This window comes from Vidua chalybeata, chromosome 1 (genome assembly GCF_026979565.1).
Source record: "Vidua chalybeata isolate OUT-0048 chromosome 1, bVidCha1 merged haplotype, whole genome shotgun sequence".
Lineage (NCBI taxonomy): Eukaryota > Metazoa > Chordata > Aves > Passeriformes > Viduidae > Vidua > Vidua chalybeata.
Genome location: NC_071530.1, coordinates 104,136,711 through 104,159,554, shown reverse-complemented (window position 1 = coordinate 104,159,554; position 22,844 = coordinate 104,136,711). Strand labels below are relative to the sequence as shown.

The following is a 22,844-nucleotide window of genomic DNA, read 5'->3' as shown; positions in this document are numbered from 1 at the left end:
CTGCCCCAAGCAACATTTTGTCTGGATTTTGTTCATGGGCTTCAATGTATTTATCAACAAGCAGGAAGAAATATCCATTACTTCTACTACTTTCAAAATTAATAAGAGGAATTCTGAGGAAGTATATAAACTCTGAATTGATACAAGGCCACCACTGTCAAATACATAAATCTATTGCTTCTGTGCTTAATGAGTTGCTGTTGGTGAGTCTCGCTCAGGGTGTGTGTCCTAAGAACCACCTGCATAGCTCAAGGTTGTGACCTCATGCACAAGTGACCCAGACAAGGGAGGCAGAGCTCAGGCACGGGTGTTTTTGGGATATTCTTCATACTGCCACCAAAGGGGAAATTATGGATGGACTTAGTGACTGCTGCTGGGCAGGTGTCCTCAACAAAGGCAGCTGTTGACCTGATGATGCTGAGTGTTCCTTCAATGGAAACATCCCTAGAAAGTCTTGTTTCCTAGGATCCCAGGCAAACCAGGGCTCACCAGTTTCCGTGCAAATGCTTGGAGCACATACAGTTTAGACCCTGACCTTGTCTCAACACCCTCCCACCATATCCATACCAAAATCCAGCTATGAGAACTGGAAGGTGTTATATTTGGTTTTTTTGCTACAAGTTTTCTGACATCAGTACCATGTTAGAGGAGGTACTGCTGCTTTTTGTTTTCTTTTCGCTTGCTTCTAAAACCATGTGGTTTTTTTTTTTTGTAGAAAAGAAGAAGGATGATGGTTCTGTGTTTTGGATCATAGAAACTTGGATTAAAAGTGTTTGTAACCAATAATGAACCTAGTCACCTCTTTTACTATTCACAAAGCTTGGAAAAAGAATTTTGGTATTTTTTGTTACATGCAGCATCATTCTAGAACACCTCTTATGGAACTTGGTCAGATTTTAGCACTTGTTAAGCAACTCACTTCAACTGTATCTTACTATATTCAGTGTTGATGGTTTGTGGCTGAGCAATTTTCATCACACCTGACTCTTACTGTTTATTTGTTAATGGAGACTTTTGTAAAGCACCTGCAAAAACAACATGAGTATCTGAGAAATGAAAAGTTCTCTTTGAATTTCCAATGAAAAATACCTGTGAAGAGCAATGGATACTATTCAAAGAGACTTTACATTACTTTTCAGACAAAAATTATATGAGGGGAGTTGGGGTTACAAGTCCTATTGCCAGGTGAGAATTTAAAAAAATGGTATGCTGTAGCACTTATTCCTAAACCAAGCATTATACAAGGTGGAATTCAACAGCAAAGTTAAATAGAAAATAAATCCAACAGGATTACAGTAGGGCATGGTAACCCTGTCCCTGCAGTGACCCATGTAATAGCTCTGTGCTGCTGCTTGTGATGACATGTCAGCAATCCCACGTTAAATGTACTTTGAAGGCACATTAGCTTCTCTTCTTTGTGTGGATGTTTCCTTCTCTCCTTTATGAACACATTTCAGTGCCTCCTGCCCTCTTCCCCTTACCCCACATCACGTGAGAACAGCACTATGTTGTTCTCTCCTGACATTCCTCCTCAATTGACTGCTGCAATGAGGAAAGTATTCTGAGATACCAGCTCTTTCTTCTCCTCTGTTTTTAGCAGAAATTCCTTCCCAGCAGCTTGTTCGAAATAGCTGCTGTGTGGAAGGGATTTTGCAGCCATGTTTGCTTTAATGCTGGCAAACAGGTAACACTGTCTTCCTGAGACACGGAGGCAGAAGAGACAGACACAGTCCTAGAGCAGAGATGAGTCAGGGCACAAGGAGCAGGTCTGTGTGCCAGGTAAATGCTGTCTGGGGTGAGGGGAATCAAATTTTCTTGGTGAACCAGGGTATGGATAGGTATGGGGGTGGGGGGAGGAGGGGGATTTTTAACGCTCGTGAATTACATGTTACAGAGCATTTTATACAGGCCCTTGTCACTTTGCTTCAAGAGGCTCTTCCAGATAATTAGTTGTAAAATTCTAGGTTTGGGAGAGCTTAGAACACCATAGTTGCTTCACAGATGTTGCGGTTAGGCAGACAGAGCCCATCTGAATGAGAAAACCACAGGTTTCTTATTTTGAGTCCACAATTAAAGCCTCCAAGTTTCAAGGCTGGCAAGGGTGAGGACAATTTTTCCATGAGAAACATAGCAGATGAAGCCTATTTTCCCCTGGATTACTTCTTTCTCACTTCAGCCCCTTCTCTCGCTATAATCTCCACCTACCCCGTTGTTTCTCCTCTTTTCAGTTTCTCCAGGTTTCTCACAGCCCACAGGAAGAGTGGCTAATTACATAATTAGGATGAAGGAGCTTTATTAAAATCTATCAGTTCATGCTAGGGGCAAATAATAGTAATAATAAAAAGGTATGTTTCACTTGCATGTATAGCTACTTTCTCTGTGCATATACTTTTTATTTACACAAAACTTTTTCAACACCTGCTTGTTTTTCATGCTGAAAATTAACACAAAGTTATACCTTGAGCCTCTTATACTATTCCCTTTCACAATGTGCTAACATCTATGATGGGAAAACGGTCATGGCTGTGGAGAAAACAATAATAGAAATTATCCATTAGTCTTCATAGTCCCATTTGTATTGCCAATCTTAACATTTTGTTAGAAAGCTCTCAAAGCTCTGGTCCCTGAATTAAATTAATATTCCTGTAATAAATCAATTGTAACCGAATTGTTTGAAACTCAAAATATAAATAGAGAGAAATTCCTTTTAAATACCTCATTATTGTTACTCCAGATTTGGAGTTGATGCTGCATACAAATGACAGTGAATAGTTTGGGATATTTTAGACCAAAGGAAACCTCATAACTGATGAACACAAGTTAAAATGTATCCTTGCAGAAGTCTTGTATGTGATCCCAGATTTTTCTGGGAGCCTCTGATGTGCAGGGAGAAATTCCTCCTTTTCACTTTTTTTCCCCCCTTTCTCCTAATATTTTAAAATCTGGGCCTTCCAAACCACGCCTCTGCTTTAAGCTAGGGAAATCAACCAGAACAATTATTGGGGAAAAAATAAAGCTTATATTCCATTTTAATAATTCAAAAGAGAAAAGATCTCACACTGTGGTGCTATTTTGAATTTTGTGTCAGGTATCACAGAAACAAAACACATAAAAACAAGGTTAAGTGGGAAATGAACATCCTGAAATAGTCCTGAACAATTCATTAAATATTTCAGAAAAGGGAAGCTTTCAAGACCTCACACAATCAAGCAAGGGCCTGTACCACCCTGGTATTACAGCCTCTCTTTTTTTAGGTCTGGAAAGCATAAAGAAGGAGTAATATTACTTTTGGGAGACTCTGTCTAGCATAGTCTGTGTGGGAGTTTTCTGGAAGTTTTCCCTGATAAATGATTTACCGGGCAGTAAAAAAATCAGGAAAGCGCTGAGCTGTCCTTTCAAGACAAATTACTTTCTTCACCCACTCCTTGAAATCCTTTAAAAACTTACTGTAATGATTAATTTCCCAGAATTCTAAAAACTGTTGAAGTCCAGGGCCTATGACTATCTCATATCCCTCCTGGGATAAAAAGACACATCATGGTCTTCAATTGAATCCTGCCTGGTGCATCCACATATTTACTCTGGGTATCCCTATGTTTTACTTGTTACCTGAATCTTCCTACAGAGTCATTGGAGCTTTGGTATTTTATAATGCTGCATGTTTCACTACTAAACAAAACACAAGAGAGTGTTTTGCCCTCCTTCTTTATATTTGTTTCATCAAAATTATTTGTTTCAGCCGTAGTAAAGAGGAAACCAGACTCACAAGGAGGAAAGAAGAAGCAAGCGGGAAGATGCCAATAAAGGCAGAGAAGACAGAAAAATGGAGATAGAAAGAAAAGTCTGCACATGCTCAAGGGGCTCTACTGCTTTTTTGTGATACTGGTGCTTTACTGGACCCATGAGGAGTTTTGCAGTACATATAATAAAGAAACAGTGGTAGGAGATAGAAGGAGAATAACAATTAAGGACAACAATGAGAAAAAAATTTACAGGGATAATTGTACCTCATCAGAGGTATGATAATAAACAATGATATGTATTTCTGGTGATAATGATCCTGAAGTTCACTCTCTCTACTTATTCCAACTTTCCCCACAGTGCCACTACTGTCTAATACGGCATATTTATGCAAAAGATGAGTTAGAAAATTAGATTCCATTAAAAAAGCATCAGGTATAATAAGGAAAGCTATGGAAAATAACCTGTTATCCTTCTGCACCTGTCACTTCCAATGGTTTCCACCACCCACCCATAAGCATTTGACAAGCATTACTAAGTCTCACATTCTCTTGATTTTACTGAAGGAGAAACTGAGGCAAAGAAAAACTTGTCTGCCAAGTATCTGGGCTAGGCACTGGGCCAGCCTGGGCCCTGCATTAACTGTTTCTGATGCTTCTATATAGAATATTATTAATTACTGGCAATTTGTAGCAGGCAAACCCATATGAAGGTGTTATTAGCAGTGTGTGAACACAGGGAGAAGAGCTCCCCAGAGGAGTTCCCAAACACTCACAGTTTTAATAGCCATTAGAAACTCACATTGGGAACAAAGATCTTTTAAGACTTTGCTCCCATACTAATCTTTATGACGGCAGAAAATTAGTCAGCAAACCCAAGCTCTGAGCTTACTTTCCTTGCTTACTGAGCAAGGAAAACTTCGTATCCACAGTGCAGCTGTGACTGCAGGCTGGAGTGCCTCACACTGCTTACAAAAGCAACTACAAAAATGTTTTCAAAACCTTTAGCAGACTCGTGCAGGACAGCTTATCCACCTAGCACTACTGGGCTGATCAAGTCTCAAAACCAGGGAGGAGAAAAGGTGCTAGTGATGCAGGCACTGCCAGCGGGGCACTCAAGGGTCAGGCTTTCATCCCCTATTTAGCAGTAATTTGGTATGTAAGGGCTGCATGAGCCTTTGAAGCTCAGTGCTGCTGTTTTTAAAGGTTCCCATCAGCCAACCCATAGTGTAACTGAAGCAGAAACAGCAGTGTAATAGCACAGTATTCTTCTTGCAGAGTCTGCAGTTCTCTGACATGTCTGCTTGACTCTCCTTTCATGGCGGACAAATTCCCATCAGGAACCAGTTAACAGGGACAGCCAGGAGCAGCACTGACAAGCAACAGCTTTGGAGGAAGGCAGTCATGTATTTAAAAAGGAAAAACCACCACGAAGAAGCCCACAAAAAACCCACATTATTTATTTTTCTGGGAGGTGAGTGGGAAGAGTTTCAAAGCGTGGCTGTTATACTATTTTGGCACAAAAAGTACTTTTCCAAATTCAAATCTTCCATCAGGCTGGCTTGGAAAATGGCATGTGGTTTAGAGCCATGGCTTGTTCCTTTCAGCTTTGCCTCATCTTCCAGGTTAAAGTCTCAGCTGGGAGCATATCTGGGGGAAGGGAGGAGCATGTAAGAACCAGACTATTCCCAGTGCATTCCCACTGGCTGGCCCTGAGATCTTCAGGTAGTAAACACAAGCACTTTCCATAAAAGGACCTTGCTTGGCAGATACCAAGGGGGAAAAAAAGGGACTATTGCTGAGGTGGGGAGCAAAAAGAAGTTATTTGCTGGCAGAGGAGAAAGGAATGAAGGATGCTGAAAGGGTACTGGGCAGCTGCTTTTCCGGCTGCTATGGGAGCCAAGGGAAGAGCCTTTGATCTGCTGAGCGGGCTGGGCTTGCCGCCAGGACCTACATCCTTTCTCCAGCACTGACAGCAGGCTTCCTTGCTAGCTCCTCTCTGATTGCCCAGTCAAAAAACAAGTGACGTAACTCGTACAGGGACCTCACTGAAACGTTTCTATTATTACCAGCTCTGCAGAAAACATATGCTACAGATGCCTCAATCTGAAATTATCTTCTTGTCCAAGGCAGAACAAAAAGAAGAAAAAAACCCATGAGGTACTCTGGATTATATCTTATGGCAGTAAGATATATCTTTATGAGGCAAAGCCTCATAAAACCCCTTCTGGCATACAGAGGGATTAAGCAAACCCACTGATTTTACAGAGGAACTACATCTGCTGCATGGCACCTTGGCCAAGCAAACTCTTCTCCAAATGTCTACGTGCCATTATGTCTTGTGACTGGGAGATTTAAATAGGAATACAGATTCCAGACCTAACACAGCTTCTAGACCAATACCTCAAATAATGTCATCAAGATGGCATTTACTAAAGAATGAGCTGTAATTGCCAACAATGTTCAGTTTAGAGTGATGTGGAGGTCAGCCTGCTTGATATGTGCTGCTGCCCAAGAAAGGAGAACATGAAGGCAGCCATGCTCCTCAGCCCTCAGACCAAAACAACCAGAGTATAGAGAATTTTCTCCAGCACCAGCATGTCTTTAGTCCTTGCTGGTGTAACATGCTATTGCCATCACTGCAGGTAAATTCTGCTTGGACATGACCCAGGCTTATACCTTACTTCAGAACCAGCCAGAATGTGAAAGTCTCATCACGTGAAGCACAGAAACATGTTACATTATTTGAAGCAGAATCGTATGCTTTTGCATGATGTAACCAAAAATTCACTTTATCTTCTTTGCAGCACAACAGCTTTTACACTGTCATCTCCCCTTCCTTTTGATGCTCACCATCACTACTGAGAGTACAGCCTTGCAAGACACTGGGAGTACTGAATGAGTAGCTTGCAAGGTGCCACAAAGTTAATGCAACCAAGCATTCTGTTACCTCAATAATGCTTCCATCTTGCTCTCAGGTACTTGTTGCTTTGCATTAATGTTATTTGCATGGCAGTGGCAGCTTCTCTCAGACAGGGTGCCCTGCAAGATTAGGTCTCCCCTAAGCCTTCTTTTCTCAAGGGCAAACAAACCCAATCCTTTCCTCATATGGCAGACTTTCAAGTCCTTTGATTATCCTTGTTTCTCTTCTCTGGATGCTTTCCAGCCTGTTTGCATGTTTATACTCCATGGAAGTTTCCAGAGGACACTACCACCCTCCCTTCCCACGTGCCACCTGAGCTTTGAGTGAGCTGAAATTTGCTCTATTAAGGTGTAAAACCTTTGGTTTCGTACTAACCTTCAGCATGCCCAGCTGAATCCCAAACTCCACAACACTGTGACCACTATAGCCAAGGCTATCACTAAGTTATTTCAAAGCAGGTTTCCTTGGTTTGTGAGTCCAGCAGTGCCTCATTCCTGCTTGGCACATCTCTAATATTTGTATGAGGAAGTAGGTATGAGTATTTGTATGAGGAAGTCCTCCTAGTCACTCCAGGAACTTGATGGATAATGTGAGCTGCTGTACTGTTCTTCCAACAAATGCCTGGACAGCTGAAGTCACCCACATGAACCAGGTTCTGTGAACCTTCCACAGCTTGCTTAAGTGACCTGAATATGGCTTTGTTGGTCATATTGTCTTGGTTTGGAGGTCAGTAGAAGTTGCCTACTGAAACATTCCCCTTGAAGATGACTCCTTTGATCTTATCTTAACTCAAGGCCATTCTGTAGGGCATCCAGAGTTGCTGTGGTTGACTTCTATGCATCAGAACTTCCCCTTGACAAAGAGCAAGACTCCTCCAGTTTTGCCCTGCCCTGTAGCCATCCATCACAATCCTCCAGTCATGTGAGCTGTCCCAACATTTTTCAGTTATTCCTATGAATAACTCTGCTCTTGATGAAACCCTTAGTCTCTGGTGCCACTTGGGCCACCAGTTTCAGTCTAAGTTGCTGTTTGCTGATGTTTGTGTGGACAGAACCTGCAACAACTTTGTGCTTTTTTCTCCTTATAACTGCTAAGTTTTACTGAACCTTGCAGACATTGAGAAGACATTTTAAACAGAAACATATTTATGAAGTTGGGGGTATTGAGAAAAGAACAAACAACAGAATACCAGCGATACATTTTGAAATCACTGGCTAAATTTTGCCTTCTAGCACACCCAATCAATATTTACAGACTTTTTTTTGAATATATGTACCTGAAACCCATTTTTTTTCACTTGTGAGTCTCAATTATGTGCAATTACTTACTAGTCTGATGTGATATCCTTTGCAATTCCTTAGTAGATTTTCATTTATTTTAACAAAAAAAAAAAATTTATTTGCATCATTGCTTCTTGAACCCATAGAGTAAAAACAAAACATCTAAATAGTTTTGGACAGTTCATAAAAAAACCAGATTGTCTTCCCTAGCCTTCTGCACTTCAATTTTAGCACTTTTGGCACACTTATATCAAACCCACACTTTAAAATAAAATGTCTGTCAAATAGAAAAGAACACCACTGATCAGGAAAGAAATTTTGTTATCCATCTTCCAATTGCACATTGCAGAAGTTGCAGTTTCCTAAAAAGGACAACTTTGAAAATGTAGTTGACAGTTTAATTTTTAAGAGACCTGAATGATGAGATTTTCTGCTATGTTAATACTTGAAGCTTTACTTTTAATTTTTCATCAGTAATATACACAGGAGTGCAGAGATGTCAGTAGCTGGGTTTACAGGAACTCAAGACATAGCTAGAGATAATGCTGCAGAACAACTGCAAACACACTGCAGCAAGGCCCTCCTCACTCTGCCCACAGCTGCATAGAAGGTAAGGCTGAACAAGTCAGATGAAGGATTTTTTAGAATTATCACATGGCAAGGTATTAAAAGGCTGCAGTTTGGCCCAAAGAGGTGACACAAAAATATAATTTTGTCATCACATATTTTGCCTGCCATTGGCTTTTTGAAGGTGAAGGCACATGATGATCTGCTTTTTCTTATGGCTGGGAAAAAGGTGTCCATGTCCTCCAACAGCTGTTGTCACTCACTTTCTTGATGCTGTCTGTGTCAGCAAGAACCATTTGGACCTTCCTTCTGGAACTCAGGGCCAAACAGCCCAAATTCAAAGATCAGGAGGAAGACCTAATGTCAATAGTTCTTCATCTAGTAGCTCTTCTTTCTATCCTGTTCCCAGGCCTGTGACTCTTGGCAAATGACTCATTCACTCACAGGGCATCACAAACTTAGAGAGCTTTCTAAATTGGTACCATCCAGATCCTGCTCTGCAAAGCAGGCTCCTGGGACATCGAGCTGCGACTTAGCCTGCTTGAAAACCAGCTCAGGCTATATGCTTTTGCAATCTGGTGATAATAAAAACCAGCAGTATACCTCCTAGGCCTCTTTTCCAGCCTGTTGATAGTTCTATGTGTTTAGTATGTAACTGGCATCAGACAAAGGGAAGAAAGCCTATAGGGTCAGAAATAGAAAACACTCGCTAAACCAGATGCATTGCAGCTATCATAGTTTCCACTTACTTTTGCATTTCTTTAATAATTGTCAATCTGAAATGGGACCAGCTGACAGGCTGCAATATATAACAAATATGTTCATGTTTATATGTGTCCCTAGCTTCCTTCCCCAAATGTACACGCTTGAAAAGCCTCGTGTTTTGCAACCTCACCCAAACATCTGCAATCATTTATGGACTAAAACAGCTTGCCATCTCAGCCTAGGTTTTTCAACGCACACTACAACTGATGTCATTTTGGTATTTTGTATTTTTAAAAGGAACAAATATGTTTCCAGGCAAACCACATCACAGAACATGCCACAGTTATCAGTTCAAAGAGCTTCACTGACTCAGCAGCTAGTGCTGTGTTTCATCTAGTCTTCCTGAGGTCAGGCAGGGAAATGTTAGCCCAGGAATACACATCTGTGTGTATACCAACAGCTTCAGTCTTCAGTTGTTCTCTCCTCGACTGCCCCCTGAAATAATCCTCAGCAAAGCTCAAGAGCTGTCAAGTACAGGCTTAGCCAAGGCTTTCATATGAATCACACTACATTCTGGAGTGGGTGTGTTTTGTGTGCTATTTTAGGGATGAATGAAAACAGACTGATGGAAATGGACATTGTTTCTGCCATTACAGTACCATCACATTATTATAAAGAGGTCCCTTAAACTTATATACAAAAGTGTGTCCTGCTTACATTTTGTCTCTTCTGTAGCCAACAGCAGAACTAGGGTTAGAAATATACTCCCAAAGGATCCCAGAAAGTGGAAGTAAGACAGGATTCAGGATGGACCACTTAAACCTTTGCTTCTCCAATTTAGCAAAAGAAGCTAGACATAGTTTGAGTTCCCAATGGACCCATCATGGATCCAGGCTCCAATGAGAAACAGTGATTAGACTGGACACAGCAGAGGCAAAACAGAACTGGCTCTGGGGCTGCTCCTGATGAACCTGAGCATGGTTTGAGTTTGTAACCTCATGCAAATCCCGGGCTGAGGCCTCTGAAACTTTCCTGATGCAAATTCAGCTGCATAAATGAAACTATGGTGTTGTAGTAAAAGGGAGGAGTGGATGCTAACAGCTCAGCATTGGCAGGCACTGATTAAACACTTTGATGACTTTGATGACAGGCTAACAGTGATAAAGTTCCATCAAGTTCTGAAGGCATCCAGATATTTCTAAAGAAATATCCTTTACTGAAATTAGAGGAATAAGCTGTTCAGGGGATTCAAAGGAGTGATGAGTTTTTTAATATGTAAATTATTTGGATTTACCTTGGTAAATAGGTTTTAACATAGCTGAGATAAGGAAAATATGCTGTAGCAGAAATATAGACATTGTATTTCAGATGAGGTGGAAGGGCTTCAGTTTCAGAAGACCACAAACATCAAACGAAGTGTCTTAATACCTTGATGTAACAACTTCAGATAGAAATGAAGAAAATGTAAAAGATGGCTGCAAGAGTCATTCAGAGTTTTACTCCTGGAAATCAGTCTCTGTGTTGCCACTGGGACTACTATCCAGTGCTTCTCCTCCCTGTTTGAGGTCTGACATATGGACACACACACTGTTGTGACTAAAATAATTTTTTATCATAGATTAGATGTCCTCATGAAAGGGCTCCAAAGAGTGGGTGTTCTTTAAAGTAGTCATTCAAAAGCACAGGTATCTAAAAATATGTTATTCAAGGACAGCTATATAAGCTCTACAAGCTATATTTTCCCAAGGGCAAGCTGATCTTTTTTTTCCTTGTTCTCACAATTGAAGATTTCTTTTCACAGACCCAGATCCTGAAAGATCCTAGTGACTCTTGAAATGAAATGACATGAAATGACTCTTCATGTTACAAATGCCTCCTCTGCTGTCCCTGCAACCTGCCTATCAGGGCCTTTTGAGCTTTAAGGTAATATCACATGAATAGTTTTGAATGGAAATCATGCTTGGCATTTCAGATTTTAACTGTTTATAGTGCTCTTGGGTTTACACAAATATGACAGTTCCAATGTTTGCTGTGGCACTTTTGTCGTAAGAGCTATTCACCATGATTTTGTGTTTTGGATAATGACAACATAGTGTTTCAGATCTATAAAATAGTTTGTTTTGGATATTTGTACTTAATGGAGGACAGTTGCTACAGCCACAAAGTCCTGTGCAGCTTCTATCCATTCCCCAGCAAGCCAACATTCTCCAGGCCAAACACCAGGATTCATCATAAAAGCTGCTGTAGAAAAAAGGTTATTTCCCATCACTTCAGTGCTACAATGCTGTTGCAGAAGAAACACTTGCACTGCTCAGGAGCTGTGAGCAAGTCACAGAGAAATGACACACGAATGTGTTTGAAAGTCTGTAATGGAAATATCCCCAGTGAATGGGCTGTTCACAAAGGATCACTTCAGCTCCTTCCAGAGTATGTATTAAGGACAAGATCTGATGGCATTTGTCTTCACTGGTAGCAGTTTCTCCCCCCCCACTTTCTGTCTCTTTCTTATTTTTTAAAAAAATTTAAGTCCATATTCACAGCATGGTCCAGAAAACACCTGTATTAGCAGAGTTGGAGGGAGAAAGAAACTGAAACAGGACCAGGGATACTGTATGGCAATATCATTTCTGAAGACAGCATGCTACTACTAAAATCTAACTTTAGGTCTGACTATGACAGCAGCGCAGGGAGTTTTATTTTTCTAATCTGAAGTTGGTTTTATAAGAACTTTTACTTCATATTGTAGGAAGTATCAAATTTATACTGATTTATATTGATTTTTACCTTTAAAATGAGGAGCAATTAATTACTTTGCAATCAAGGAATCATACCTGACTTCACAGAGATACTGATATTTGAACAGATTTGTAAAACCAAAACTACTTGAACATCTAGTCTGCATAGAGGTTTCTGAGAATTTTGCCTATCTACATCATTAAATACATAAATACAGTTCTCCTCCTCTACATTCAGGTTGGTGTAGTTGAGGCAAGAGTGTGATCCCAGTTCTGTCAGACTTCTTTTTTACCTATCGGAAGAAAAAGGTTTACTGCCTGGGTAATTCATGTATGGTTCTGTTTTAATTAATCAACAATTAAACACCCACCTCTAATAACGCCCAGATCTTTTAAAAGATCTTGACAATGCAAGTCATCCACCCGGATGTATGAAGCGTCTTCTATGTTCGCCACTGTAAGAATGCCAAGATCCTCTTTTTGTGCTGGTGAGCTCTGTAAAGCTGACACACCTAAGAAGAGAATAGGCTCATCTCCATTAGATCTTACACACCTGCAATAAAACTGTTAGGAAAAATAGTTTTGTTGCAGAATCCTTCACCTTGGCAGCATTGTGAAAGCCAGGGGTATACAATTTAACATTGAGCTCAGCCGGGATTTACTTTGATATTCATCAATGAAAGGGTGATTTTTACTGAATACCCTTGTGAGAATAGAAAATAGAGCTTTGAAGTCTTCTGCTGAAAAGACAGGTGAGCTGATCTTTGCTTCATATTCCACAGGTGACAGAGTAATGGCTGTGGAAAGTTAAGCACCGTTTCAACAACAGAAACTAAAAGCAGTCAGAGCAGAAGCATTCATTACATGCACGGAAAAAGCAGACAGTGACTCTCCACTTTAGTCCTTTGTTTTGGAAGTTCAGCAGTGAATTGGAGAAGCTTTCCACCTGCCCCAGCATTATGTGAAGTGTAATGGAATTGGGTCAGTTTGTTCACTGAAATGTTCTTCTAAAAGATACTGGCACAGATTCACCTTGGGGCTGACTGTATGTTTTCTTTCAATCAGTTACTGCAAATTGAGCAGTTGCAAGAGCCTCTCTATGGAGAGCCCAGGGGATGCACTTTTCCTGGTCGTGGCCAGCTGAAACTTCATGAGCAGAAGGCAGCCAGACTTTCAGCAGGCATAAAATGCAGGTATAGCTGCTGAAAGGGCAGCTTATTTCCAGTACATAAATAACCCACTTGCTTATTTCCTATCGGTGTATCCAGATTTGCTTCCATGGAAGTCTAAGTCAGCTGGGGAGATAGTTGCAGCCTGGTCATTTTCCACAAGCAGGACTCTGAGGAACCAGGACTCTGAGGGTATGTGGACTTTACCAGTCAAGACACAGGCACTCTGACTGAGTATTGGCCTGTGTGGATGGACCAGGAGAAAAGACTCCTTTAATAAACAAATGAAAAATGTTCCTTCTTATTGCCTGCTCATCTGGCTCTTGACACTGAACTGCAAAGCTCTAGTATTGTGAAGAGATGTAAAAAAATTACTGGAAGGTGAGGGGGTGTTATGCAACAACTGCTTGGTACAAAGAAGCAGTACATTGGAATCAGCACTGAAAATTGGTGAAGAACACCAACTCTTTCAAACATGATTAGAATTAATGGTTTCACCATTTACATTTTGTGGAGTCATGTCACCTGAACATTTTTCCTTGGGTAGAAATCTCACACTATTTTAAACACTGTGTCCTGAGGCACTCCTTCTCCAGTAGAACAATAACTCCCTCTGGTGTTTGCCTGCTATTGTTACTGCCTCCGCCACAGCCCTGGGAAACCCTGCCAGAGGAAGGAAACCCTATCAGATGATGTATGAACTCTAAACATTCTTTCCTTAACCGATGGCATTTTACACTTTGGGCAGAAAAAAGGCCATTGCTTCCACCGGCCGGCCCCAGGGGCACTCAGGTCCGGGAACATCATTACATCGGGAAAAGTGGAATGCCGAACTCCACTGCTGCCGAGGGCTCATGCTGCCAAAGACTCATTTACATGCTCCCTGCATTTATTTAATTACATGAACAGTAGGCTTATTGCAATGTGTCTGGATGCTTTATTTGATGAATGCTGGAACTTACCAATGCAGTCCCCAGAGGGTTGGGATACACATAGGGATCTGTCAAATGGCTGGATGATAGTTCAGAGTTAATGAATTGCTGTGCTCAGCTCTTGGGACAGACAATGTGGAACTGTCATTCAGCTGCAAATGTATTTACAGGAATGCTGTCCCAGCTTTGAGGCTCAAATCTGACCTACAAGTAAGTTACAAGCTACATCTGCAGGCAGAGGAAGAAAAATGAGATGCAAAAGAATTATCCTGCCCTTTGGGCTAGACCATATTGATCTATTGCCATAATAATGTATGTGATTGTAAATTTTCTTAATCTAAAATTTATGAGAAAAATCTAAACTTTTAGTCTTAAATATATATTGCACAATAATTTTTAAGTACACACTCAATTTTTTTTTTTAGATTTCAGATGCTATCAGATGATGGAAACAAATCTCAAGACAAGATGAAAGACACTAAATGTTTGAGTTATGCATTTTGCCAAAGAGAAGAGGCTATTTTGATGGGATGTTTAATAGAAATTTCTTCCTGTGATCATTCAACTGGGTGCTCACTCCAAACAGCCCAGAGGCTTTTTATATTTGACCTAAATGTCTGGATTTTTTCTCTTTTCTTCAGCATATCACAGAACAGAAATCTCTAAGCTGATTATTGTTGCTTAATTCTCTTCTGAATGCAAACATCTTTGCATATTTCAGACACTGCTATATAGAGCTGAAATCAGAAAAGCTAAAAGAGCTTGAGGGCTCAATCTAAATCCCAGCTGTCTGGCTCTCTGGCCAATGCCTTGTATTATCCAAAGTGTGTAACCATCCTACACCTTTGATGTAAAACAACTCTCTTTTAATGTGCTGTAATCTCTTATTCCCTTTGTCTCTCAAATAATAATCCTCTTGCTCATGGTAATCCTTAAAATCACATATGCTCTTTAAAGCTTTTCTTTTGGAAAGTATTCACACCCATTTTTCTGGGCACTGGCAACTAAATATTACAGACAACCTGATTCTTCTGACTTTGACCAAGACAATTGGAATTTTTTGTATTCCACATTTATTGCTTGGCTGGAACTGGGTCAACAAAATGAGCAAACAGTTTCTAGTTGTCCAACAGAACCACAGTGTGCGAACTGTTTGTTTGGCCAAGGCAGAGGTACAAGATGTTTGGAAGAGTTAACAGGAAACAAGTAAAATGACATTTTTATTTGGGTTATAAAACAGAAAATGAAGATTAGTTGTCTAGAATGATTGAAGAATGTGTTCTCCTGGACTGTTAAAACAAGCTAGTAAAAGAAAAATTCTCACCTCCTCAGCAGTAATAATCAAGCCCCCTAGCACTGGCTCCTGGACACTTACAGACATGCTACTGGCTATTCAAAGATTCATTACTGTAAGGTTAAATATTTTTAGGTATTGCCACCTTAAATCAGAGGTAGAGGTTGAGACTAGAATTACTTAACCAGATCAGCGTGTTGATTTAAATGATCTAATAATGACAAAATGTGATGATTAGAATGGGAGTTTCATCAGGTCAGATGTAATATCCTAAATGACATAAACTGCTTTAATTGCGGGACATGATGAATATGAGCCTAAGAGTTCAAAAAGAAAGATCTTTTAAGAGGTCTTAGAAAATCTTTTTCTTTGTTGATAAATGTGCACATTGCCATAAGGAATTTGTAGCAAGCTAGGAGGAGTGCTGAGGCACAGCCTCCAATGATACAACAGCACAACATGCTGATCAGACCAGCATTGGTCTGATTGGTCTCATTGTGTGTGTCCAAGCCCAGCCACTGTGCCTCACTCACTCCCTAAAAGACCAAGCACAAAATTTTCTCCAGGTTTGCTTTTTACAGAGAGCAGGGTCTGCTGTTCTGTCAGCAGGACAGATCCTGGTTCTACTCCTGATATCTAGGAGCATTTTACTGTTTTGCCCTTGTTGGAAGGTCCTTCTCCCATCCTTACCCCTCTGTGTTGAGCTGTCCTACACAGACATGTTATGCCCCCTCTCCTGAGCCATGAGAGCAGGCAGAGGGAGGGATCAGTCCTGGGATCTGGGTCAGCTGCTGACTCACAGCAGCTGCCCTGGGGATGATGGATACACAGACCCCAGCTGAACAGCACAGCTCTCTGGCGTCACGAGTGAGTGTTTCACTGTGCTTGTTACCTGATCTTGTCACTACAAGAGGCTTAAAGTTGCTCCCAAAGTTCTGTGAAACTCTCATTCTTGGACAAAATCAAGGTAATTTTGCACTTCCTTCCTATAGATTATAACCTACATCTCACGAATCACAAACCAGAACACAAACTTCCCAAATTTGAGAGTCTGAGGAAAGGGATCTTGATGGTTTCTCAACCTAAGCAGCTTTCAACTTTTGATGATCCAGGATGCCTCACAGCCCTGCAGGTTGCTCTTTGCAGTGAACTGTGGTAGCTCAAGGAACGCCACCCAGGCTTAACTAGAACAATAAACAGTACCAATAAACACTCCAAGCTGAAGTGGGCTGCATGTGGGAATCAGGCAGTACTATTTCTAAAAGAAAGGCAGGAAATTGGGCTCTCTTATGCCACTTCAAATGTTTACAGTAAATCAGCAAAATTAATGGTTGTAGCAGATAGAAACTCTGCTCTGACTGAGAAATTCACTGTACTCCAAGCAAACTAGCCAAATATTAATTTCCTTACAGCTGTTTTCGCCATTTATTTCCTTGATTTCCCAAAACTATGTCAGCTGAATTTTCTCATGAGTGCAAACATTTGTGTTGCAAAAAATAAGAAACTCAAGAATTTAATCCATTTTTAGGAAATAAAGTTAACTTATCAACTATAAGTGTTAATCTTCCCATCTCACATGAAATCTAGAAACTTCACATAGATATAAAACACTTACTTAGGTAACTTGACTCTTTGCACAAAGATTTAGATTCTAAACACTGATGGCAAACGCCTGTCAAAAGGAACCGGGTTTAATTTGGTAAGCAGAAAAAAAGTGAGTTATAACACCAAGGTTACAAACAAGATCCCTAGGAAGATGCTGAACAAAATTTTTCATGCAGATGTACCAATGCATATAACAAAAGGAACCTCATCTCTTCTATTTCTCTCTCTAAGGAGGATCAAAAGTCCAGCTCTCACAGGGAGCATCCTTGCTTTCTTTAGTCCTCATCAAGGTGATGACAAACAACTCTAATCTGCCAAAGCTTAATTAAGTAATCACTTTCCCACTCTTAGCAGCCACATTAGCAGTGTATTGATTACACAAGCATAACTATTAAATTTTGAAATATGTTGCTTTGTTCAGTTTCTGAACTTTTAAAATCCATGAGTTCACTCCTAAATCCCTTTAAATGTTGACTGAAAAACAATTTATTGAGTTAAGTATATATTAAAAAAACCCTTAAAAATCTGAATTGAAATGAGTTTAAATGAACAGAATTAAAATAAAGGCAAATGTAAAACCATGGCATATAAGCTAATACTATGAGAAGAAGAAAACTTTAGTACTCAGATAGGAAGCTTAATGTTATAAGCACTCACAAGACTAGATCAGAAGGTCTAGAGTAAAAGTAAAGCTCCAATTCCCTTTTTATTTCAGTTTTTTTCATCAGTGATACAGGGCCAATAATCCTTACTTTTCTCATTTGTGGATGAAAAATACAATGTCAATGTTGAGTATTATCATAATTAGTTTTATAAGTGGGAATGGAATGATGAAGATAGATCACAAAAGTAAAGAAATTGGGTATTTGAAACCATAAATGCACAACACTGCACACACATCAGGAAATATTCTGGTGAGGAAGAGAAATGAATCTTTAGTTTCTTCAGTGGCAATGAAATAAAATTTCAGAAATCATCATATGAATTTTTTTCTTCATTATTTCCGACTAAGAAGGTCCATTCTGAAAATATTTATTTTCAGAACAATTCAGAAAAATTCAGAATAATTTTTGAAAATTAACTATCACAAGTGCAAATATCTTTTGATGTATGCATGGGTAGGGTCTGAGATTTTCACTTTACAGAAGAGTGGTTGCATAGACAAAGAACAGGATTATGTAACTGGTGAAATTTTGTAGTAAAGTGAATTCTAAAACAACTAGTGATACGTGAAAAAGGAAACGGCAAAGTCCTTTTTAATCATCTCTCTGTAATAAAAAAAATAACTCTTCCCACCTGGAGAATTCACAGAGGACACAAATAGCATAATAGTAGAACTAACCACAGAAGAAAAAAAATCTCCTTAAAATATTAAAATTAATGTCAGCAAAAGTTATCAGTCATAGTTTAAGATAATACATGACAAGTATAAGGATAATTGGCTTATTATTTTTCCAGGCAGTCAGTAGAACAAGATGAATGACAAACCTTACAAGTCACAGCAATGTATCAGTTGCTTATAAAATAAGTTAGCCATATTGCCCTATAAAAGTGTATGTCTATGTATCAGGCAAAGGTCTGACTTCGTTTTTTGAATCATAGACATCAGCTGTCTACCTCTTCTCTGCAGTGGATTTTTAGGATTCACTCCACTGAAAAACATGGGAGTGAAATGCTTTGGAAACTCTGTCCCTTCAACTTTTTCACTCCTAATCTCAGCAAAACTTCACAGCATCAAGCACCTGCTTATCATTCAAAACAATGTTACTTAGCGGCCTTTGGCAAGTTTTCTTTCAGTCAAAATTAATCCTACATTTCCATTTATGGCTGAAACACAGAAATTCCAACTCAACTCAAGTTCTAGGTATTTCTAAATCAATATGATGGCTTTAATTCCCACGAGATTTTTATGTTTAGGTTGCAGAAACAGGCACTGATGTAGTTATTTTTTCAAAAATAAACTCATGGCCTTCCTAAATTTCATTCTTAAAAAAAAAAAAAAACAAACTTTAGAAGCAATTAAGTGAATCTGGAATACAGCATGGGTAACCTGCAGCAAAGTGTATGAACCTTGCTATTTGCTATGGATGTGTCAATGCTTTTTGTGACCTGAGGATAACACCAAAATGACAGAATTTTAAAAGTGACTCTAAAACTATTGGATTTTGCATGCTGACACGCTTAGCTGGTGCTTACATGGTGCTACACCTTTCTGTCCCGATTAAAATGTGGAAGAATGTTAAAGTGAACCAAGTGGGTATCAAAAGTAGAACACCATGATACCAGAAGTGCTTCTGTACCAGCCATGACGGCTGATAAAAGATGAAAAGTGGCTTGGTGAGCCCTTCCACCAGCTCCATGGACCTGTGTGTATCTAAGTGGTGCAGGAGGTCACTGACCATTTCCCCTTGGATTATGGGGGTTGACTCTGCTCCCTGTTAGAGTCTTCCAGCTCAGGGGCTGGGTACCTGGAGAACAACTGATCTTACAAAAATTGAGACAAAAAAGGTATTAGCTAGCTTGGCCTTTTCCTCATCCATGAGGATGTTCTCCTTGCCATTTCAAAGTAGCATTAAAACCTTCAGTTAAGATATGCAGGTCTATCACTATGTCAAATCCTATGCTTTTAACACCAAACACATGATTAGTGTTGTCATATCTGTCAAAATTCAACAACTTCAGCAGATATTAAATGCAGTAGCACAGATCCTGTTGTCGCAGCTGGTTGGCTCTAGTGGGACTTGCCACAGGACCGAGCCCCTCTGTGAGGGTTCCAAGCCTCCCTGTCTCCTTCTGCTCCCAGAAGTCCCTTGGGGTGACCTTCTGGGCTTTTCATCTTCTCTAAAACACCCTGTGAGAGTTTGAGCACAGGGCAAGCTTTGTTGGTGATGGAGCAGCAGTGAAGGGATTTAACAGGTGGCTGGTGGCTCGACTTTCTGTTTAATTGACCATCCTAATGCTGTTGAGATCAAATTATATTGTTTACAGTGTGTTATGAAACACTACTTTGGACAGGCTATTTTTCATTATTACTGAAATCAAGTAACTGAATGCAAAGGACAGCTGTGCAAGAAACATATTTTGTAGCCAACACAGTATTGTATTACACTATACTATCAAAAGACACTCAGTGAATGTCAGGGTGTGTAAGTTTTCACTGGCTCAAGTCTTCTGAAACTGCATCTTTCCAGAATGAAGACATATTACAAGAAAAACAAAACCAAAAAAATTGAATTTCAGTTTTCAAAAAATTTCTTGTACAGTTGCTACATACTCAACTCTCTATGGATCAATTTGAAATCATAAAACCAAATATATATATATATAAGACTTATGAAAGCTTTTCATGGCATAAATTGATAATTTCAACTTTGATACATCAGGCTTTTACAGGATTTGAAAGAAGCAGCTGCACAGAATAATTAGGCAGCTGGAGATCAACCTTCTGCAGCAATATAAAGCTCCAGTTTCTGAGCCTGCAGGGATATGCGATATCAGATTTTAAGCAGTGACGTCTTAACATGGAGAAGAGCTGTCACTGCTGTTTTCAGTTTCAAGAAGGAAATTATTTCTGGGGGTAGAGCCAAATTTAAAGAGGAAACATTTTGGGAGGGTATTAAAGCTAAAGCTGGAAGCTCTTTGAAATGGCAAACATGTTTGAAACAGCAAAGTTTAAGCCTTTCTTTTAAACATTACTTATAACTACTGCTACCTTTCCCAAAATACTTGATTTTTAACCTTGTTTACACTCTGTTCTAGTGAATTTTTGTGTGATAAGGCTTGCAACTCAATGTAAAAATGGTAACAGCTTATGGGATCAACTTTATTCCAGCCTTTTTCAGTCTCTGCATTTCTGTTAAAGAATAGCTTTTTTATATTTGAAATTTTATTAGGATGATTGGCTAAATCTGTATACCATTAAATACTGCAAAGAGAGCATAAAAAGTGCTCTATATGTACCAGCATTGGATACTGGAAAAACTGGGGGAGCTCTCTGAGAGCTAGTCAGGTACAATAGCATTTGTATCTTCTGCCTATAAAGAAACTCCATACAACAGTAGAAATGACTTAGAGTCTCATTTTTAACACAAATTGTTACAAAATCCAAACACTGAACGTTCCAGAGAAAACCACACATGGAGAGGCATAAGCTACAATTTAAACTAAATTGAACCTGGGGAGAAATCAGAGGACAGAAGATTAGTTATGAAGTCTATATTATATATTTTTCTGTATAATCAATATAGCCATCTATCTGCACATAAGTTTTCCTTGAGGATGCTCTCAATATATGCCCTGTACTCAACCTATAAAAAACCCCCACAGCCTTTATAAGCCCTAAATCAGCCCATTTGGCTATTTCTTCACAAAATGGCCTCTAATTCAGTAGAGATTGGGTACAGGAGATGATCACATCCTACATGCAAAGGAGAGCTCCCTGTGACTTCACTTCTATCTCAGCAATTAACCAACTAAATAAGCATCTCCAGCCAGAAACCTATGAAACAAGTTCAAAGCAGGCAGACATACTCCTGCCCATGGCAGGGGGTTGGAACTAGCTGATCTTTAAAGGTCCCTTCCAGCCCAGTCTGTGATTCTGTGTCTCTCTGATACCTGCAGGAAATTGCTTGTTTAACACCACACAGAAGCTTTGCGTCAAATGCAGGGAACAATCCAGCTCCACTGGGCAGCTTTTGTCTGCTTTCCTGAGCAATTTTCACTCACAGCTTCTTCATCAAAATGTTCTCCAGTCTTATTAATTTCTATCCCATCTTGTTGAGTCATTTTGAATTTCCTGTATTTTAAAACCAACTACTTCAGGAAAAAGTTTAGTAAAATTTATCTTTTCAAGTTTAAAAGCTCTGGGTCTTTTTGGGAAAGACTTTATTTACTATAAGGAATAGGATGAAAATGATGTACCTCAAAACATAACAGACTTGAGGTTCTCTCCCAGCTGGTCCCAGATGAATCTTCCTGTGATCATGGTTGGTCCTCTTAGAGACCACAGTTTAACACTGCTCCTGCTGTGGCTTGCCACCTAAGTTGTCTTGCCTTGTCTGTCACTACTGTCCTTAATTTTTAGTTTTAGGCTCACAAAAATGCCAATCTGTCTCCTTGTCTATCTCAAGAGTCAACAAGCAGTTTATAGGTATCCTATGGGGTGACTGCTTTGCCTTTCTGATATTTGCTTTTGCAGCTCGCCAAGAGAGTTGGCTCAGGCAAACCCTTGGCCCTGGAGTTAAACATCTGTTTTCCAAACTTTTTTTAAAAAAACAAAGTACATCACCATGGTCTGGTACTTGAGAGTTTCCCCCCCCCCCCACCCAGCAAGTGAGAAAGTTTTTGTTTTGGGAAGAAAAATATCTTGTTGAACATGTTATGCATTATCTTTCTCTTTTAAAGATGACCATGAAAGACAGCAAGTGCTTACATTCTGCTGTAGTCTCTTTATTAGCAAGCAATGCTTGCAACAAACAAGATTTTAAGGGAATCACGCATCCTTACATTAAGTGAAAATCTCTGGAAGAAATTATTAGCTCTTTGCTTTAAGTGATTCCCTTTGTTCCCACAAGATCATATATGCATAAGTAAAACCAACTGTTCTCAGGCCTCACAAAAGTGATCTTTCCCTGTGTGAATTTAAAAGGCCAGAGAGCTGCAGCAATGCTTAATAGGGCTTATTGCTGATGCTAATGAAGAACAATTGGGTCAGAGGAGGAAGCAGCCACATCTTATTTTCATCACAGGTCTGCTGGAAAGCTGTGACCCACATTTGCAGTTACTTCCAAGAAAGTTCTCATTTCTTCCATTTACAGTTTGAGATGAACACTTGTCAAAAGCACAAGCAGGTATCCTTCAGGGAAATGTGGATTCATACTGCAACTTTCTGCCTG

General features: G+C 39.7%; 1 protein-coding gene across 3 annotated transcripts in view; it reads right to left on the bottom strand.

Moving 5' to 3' along the window:
- Window positions 1-22,844, bottom strand: part of DLGAP1 (DLG associated protein 1) — a 399,684-nt gene that overhangs the window by 52,624 nt on the left and 324,216 nt on the right. For 2 of the 3 annotated variants that reach the window (XM_053949747.1, XM_053949753.1), the window contains one exon: window positions 12,322-12,462. The exons of the other annotated variant lie outside the window; for it this stretch is intronic. In XM_053949747.1, coding sequence (XP_053805722.1) covers window positions 12,322-12,462 — 141 coding nt within the window. The remainder of the gene's footprint in view (window positions 1-12,321; window positions 12,463-22,844) is intronic. 3 annotated transcript variants of the gene reach the window in all.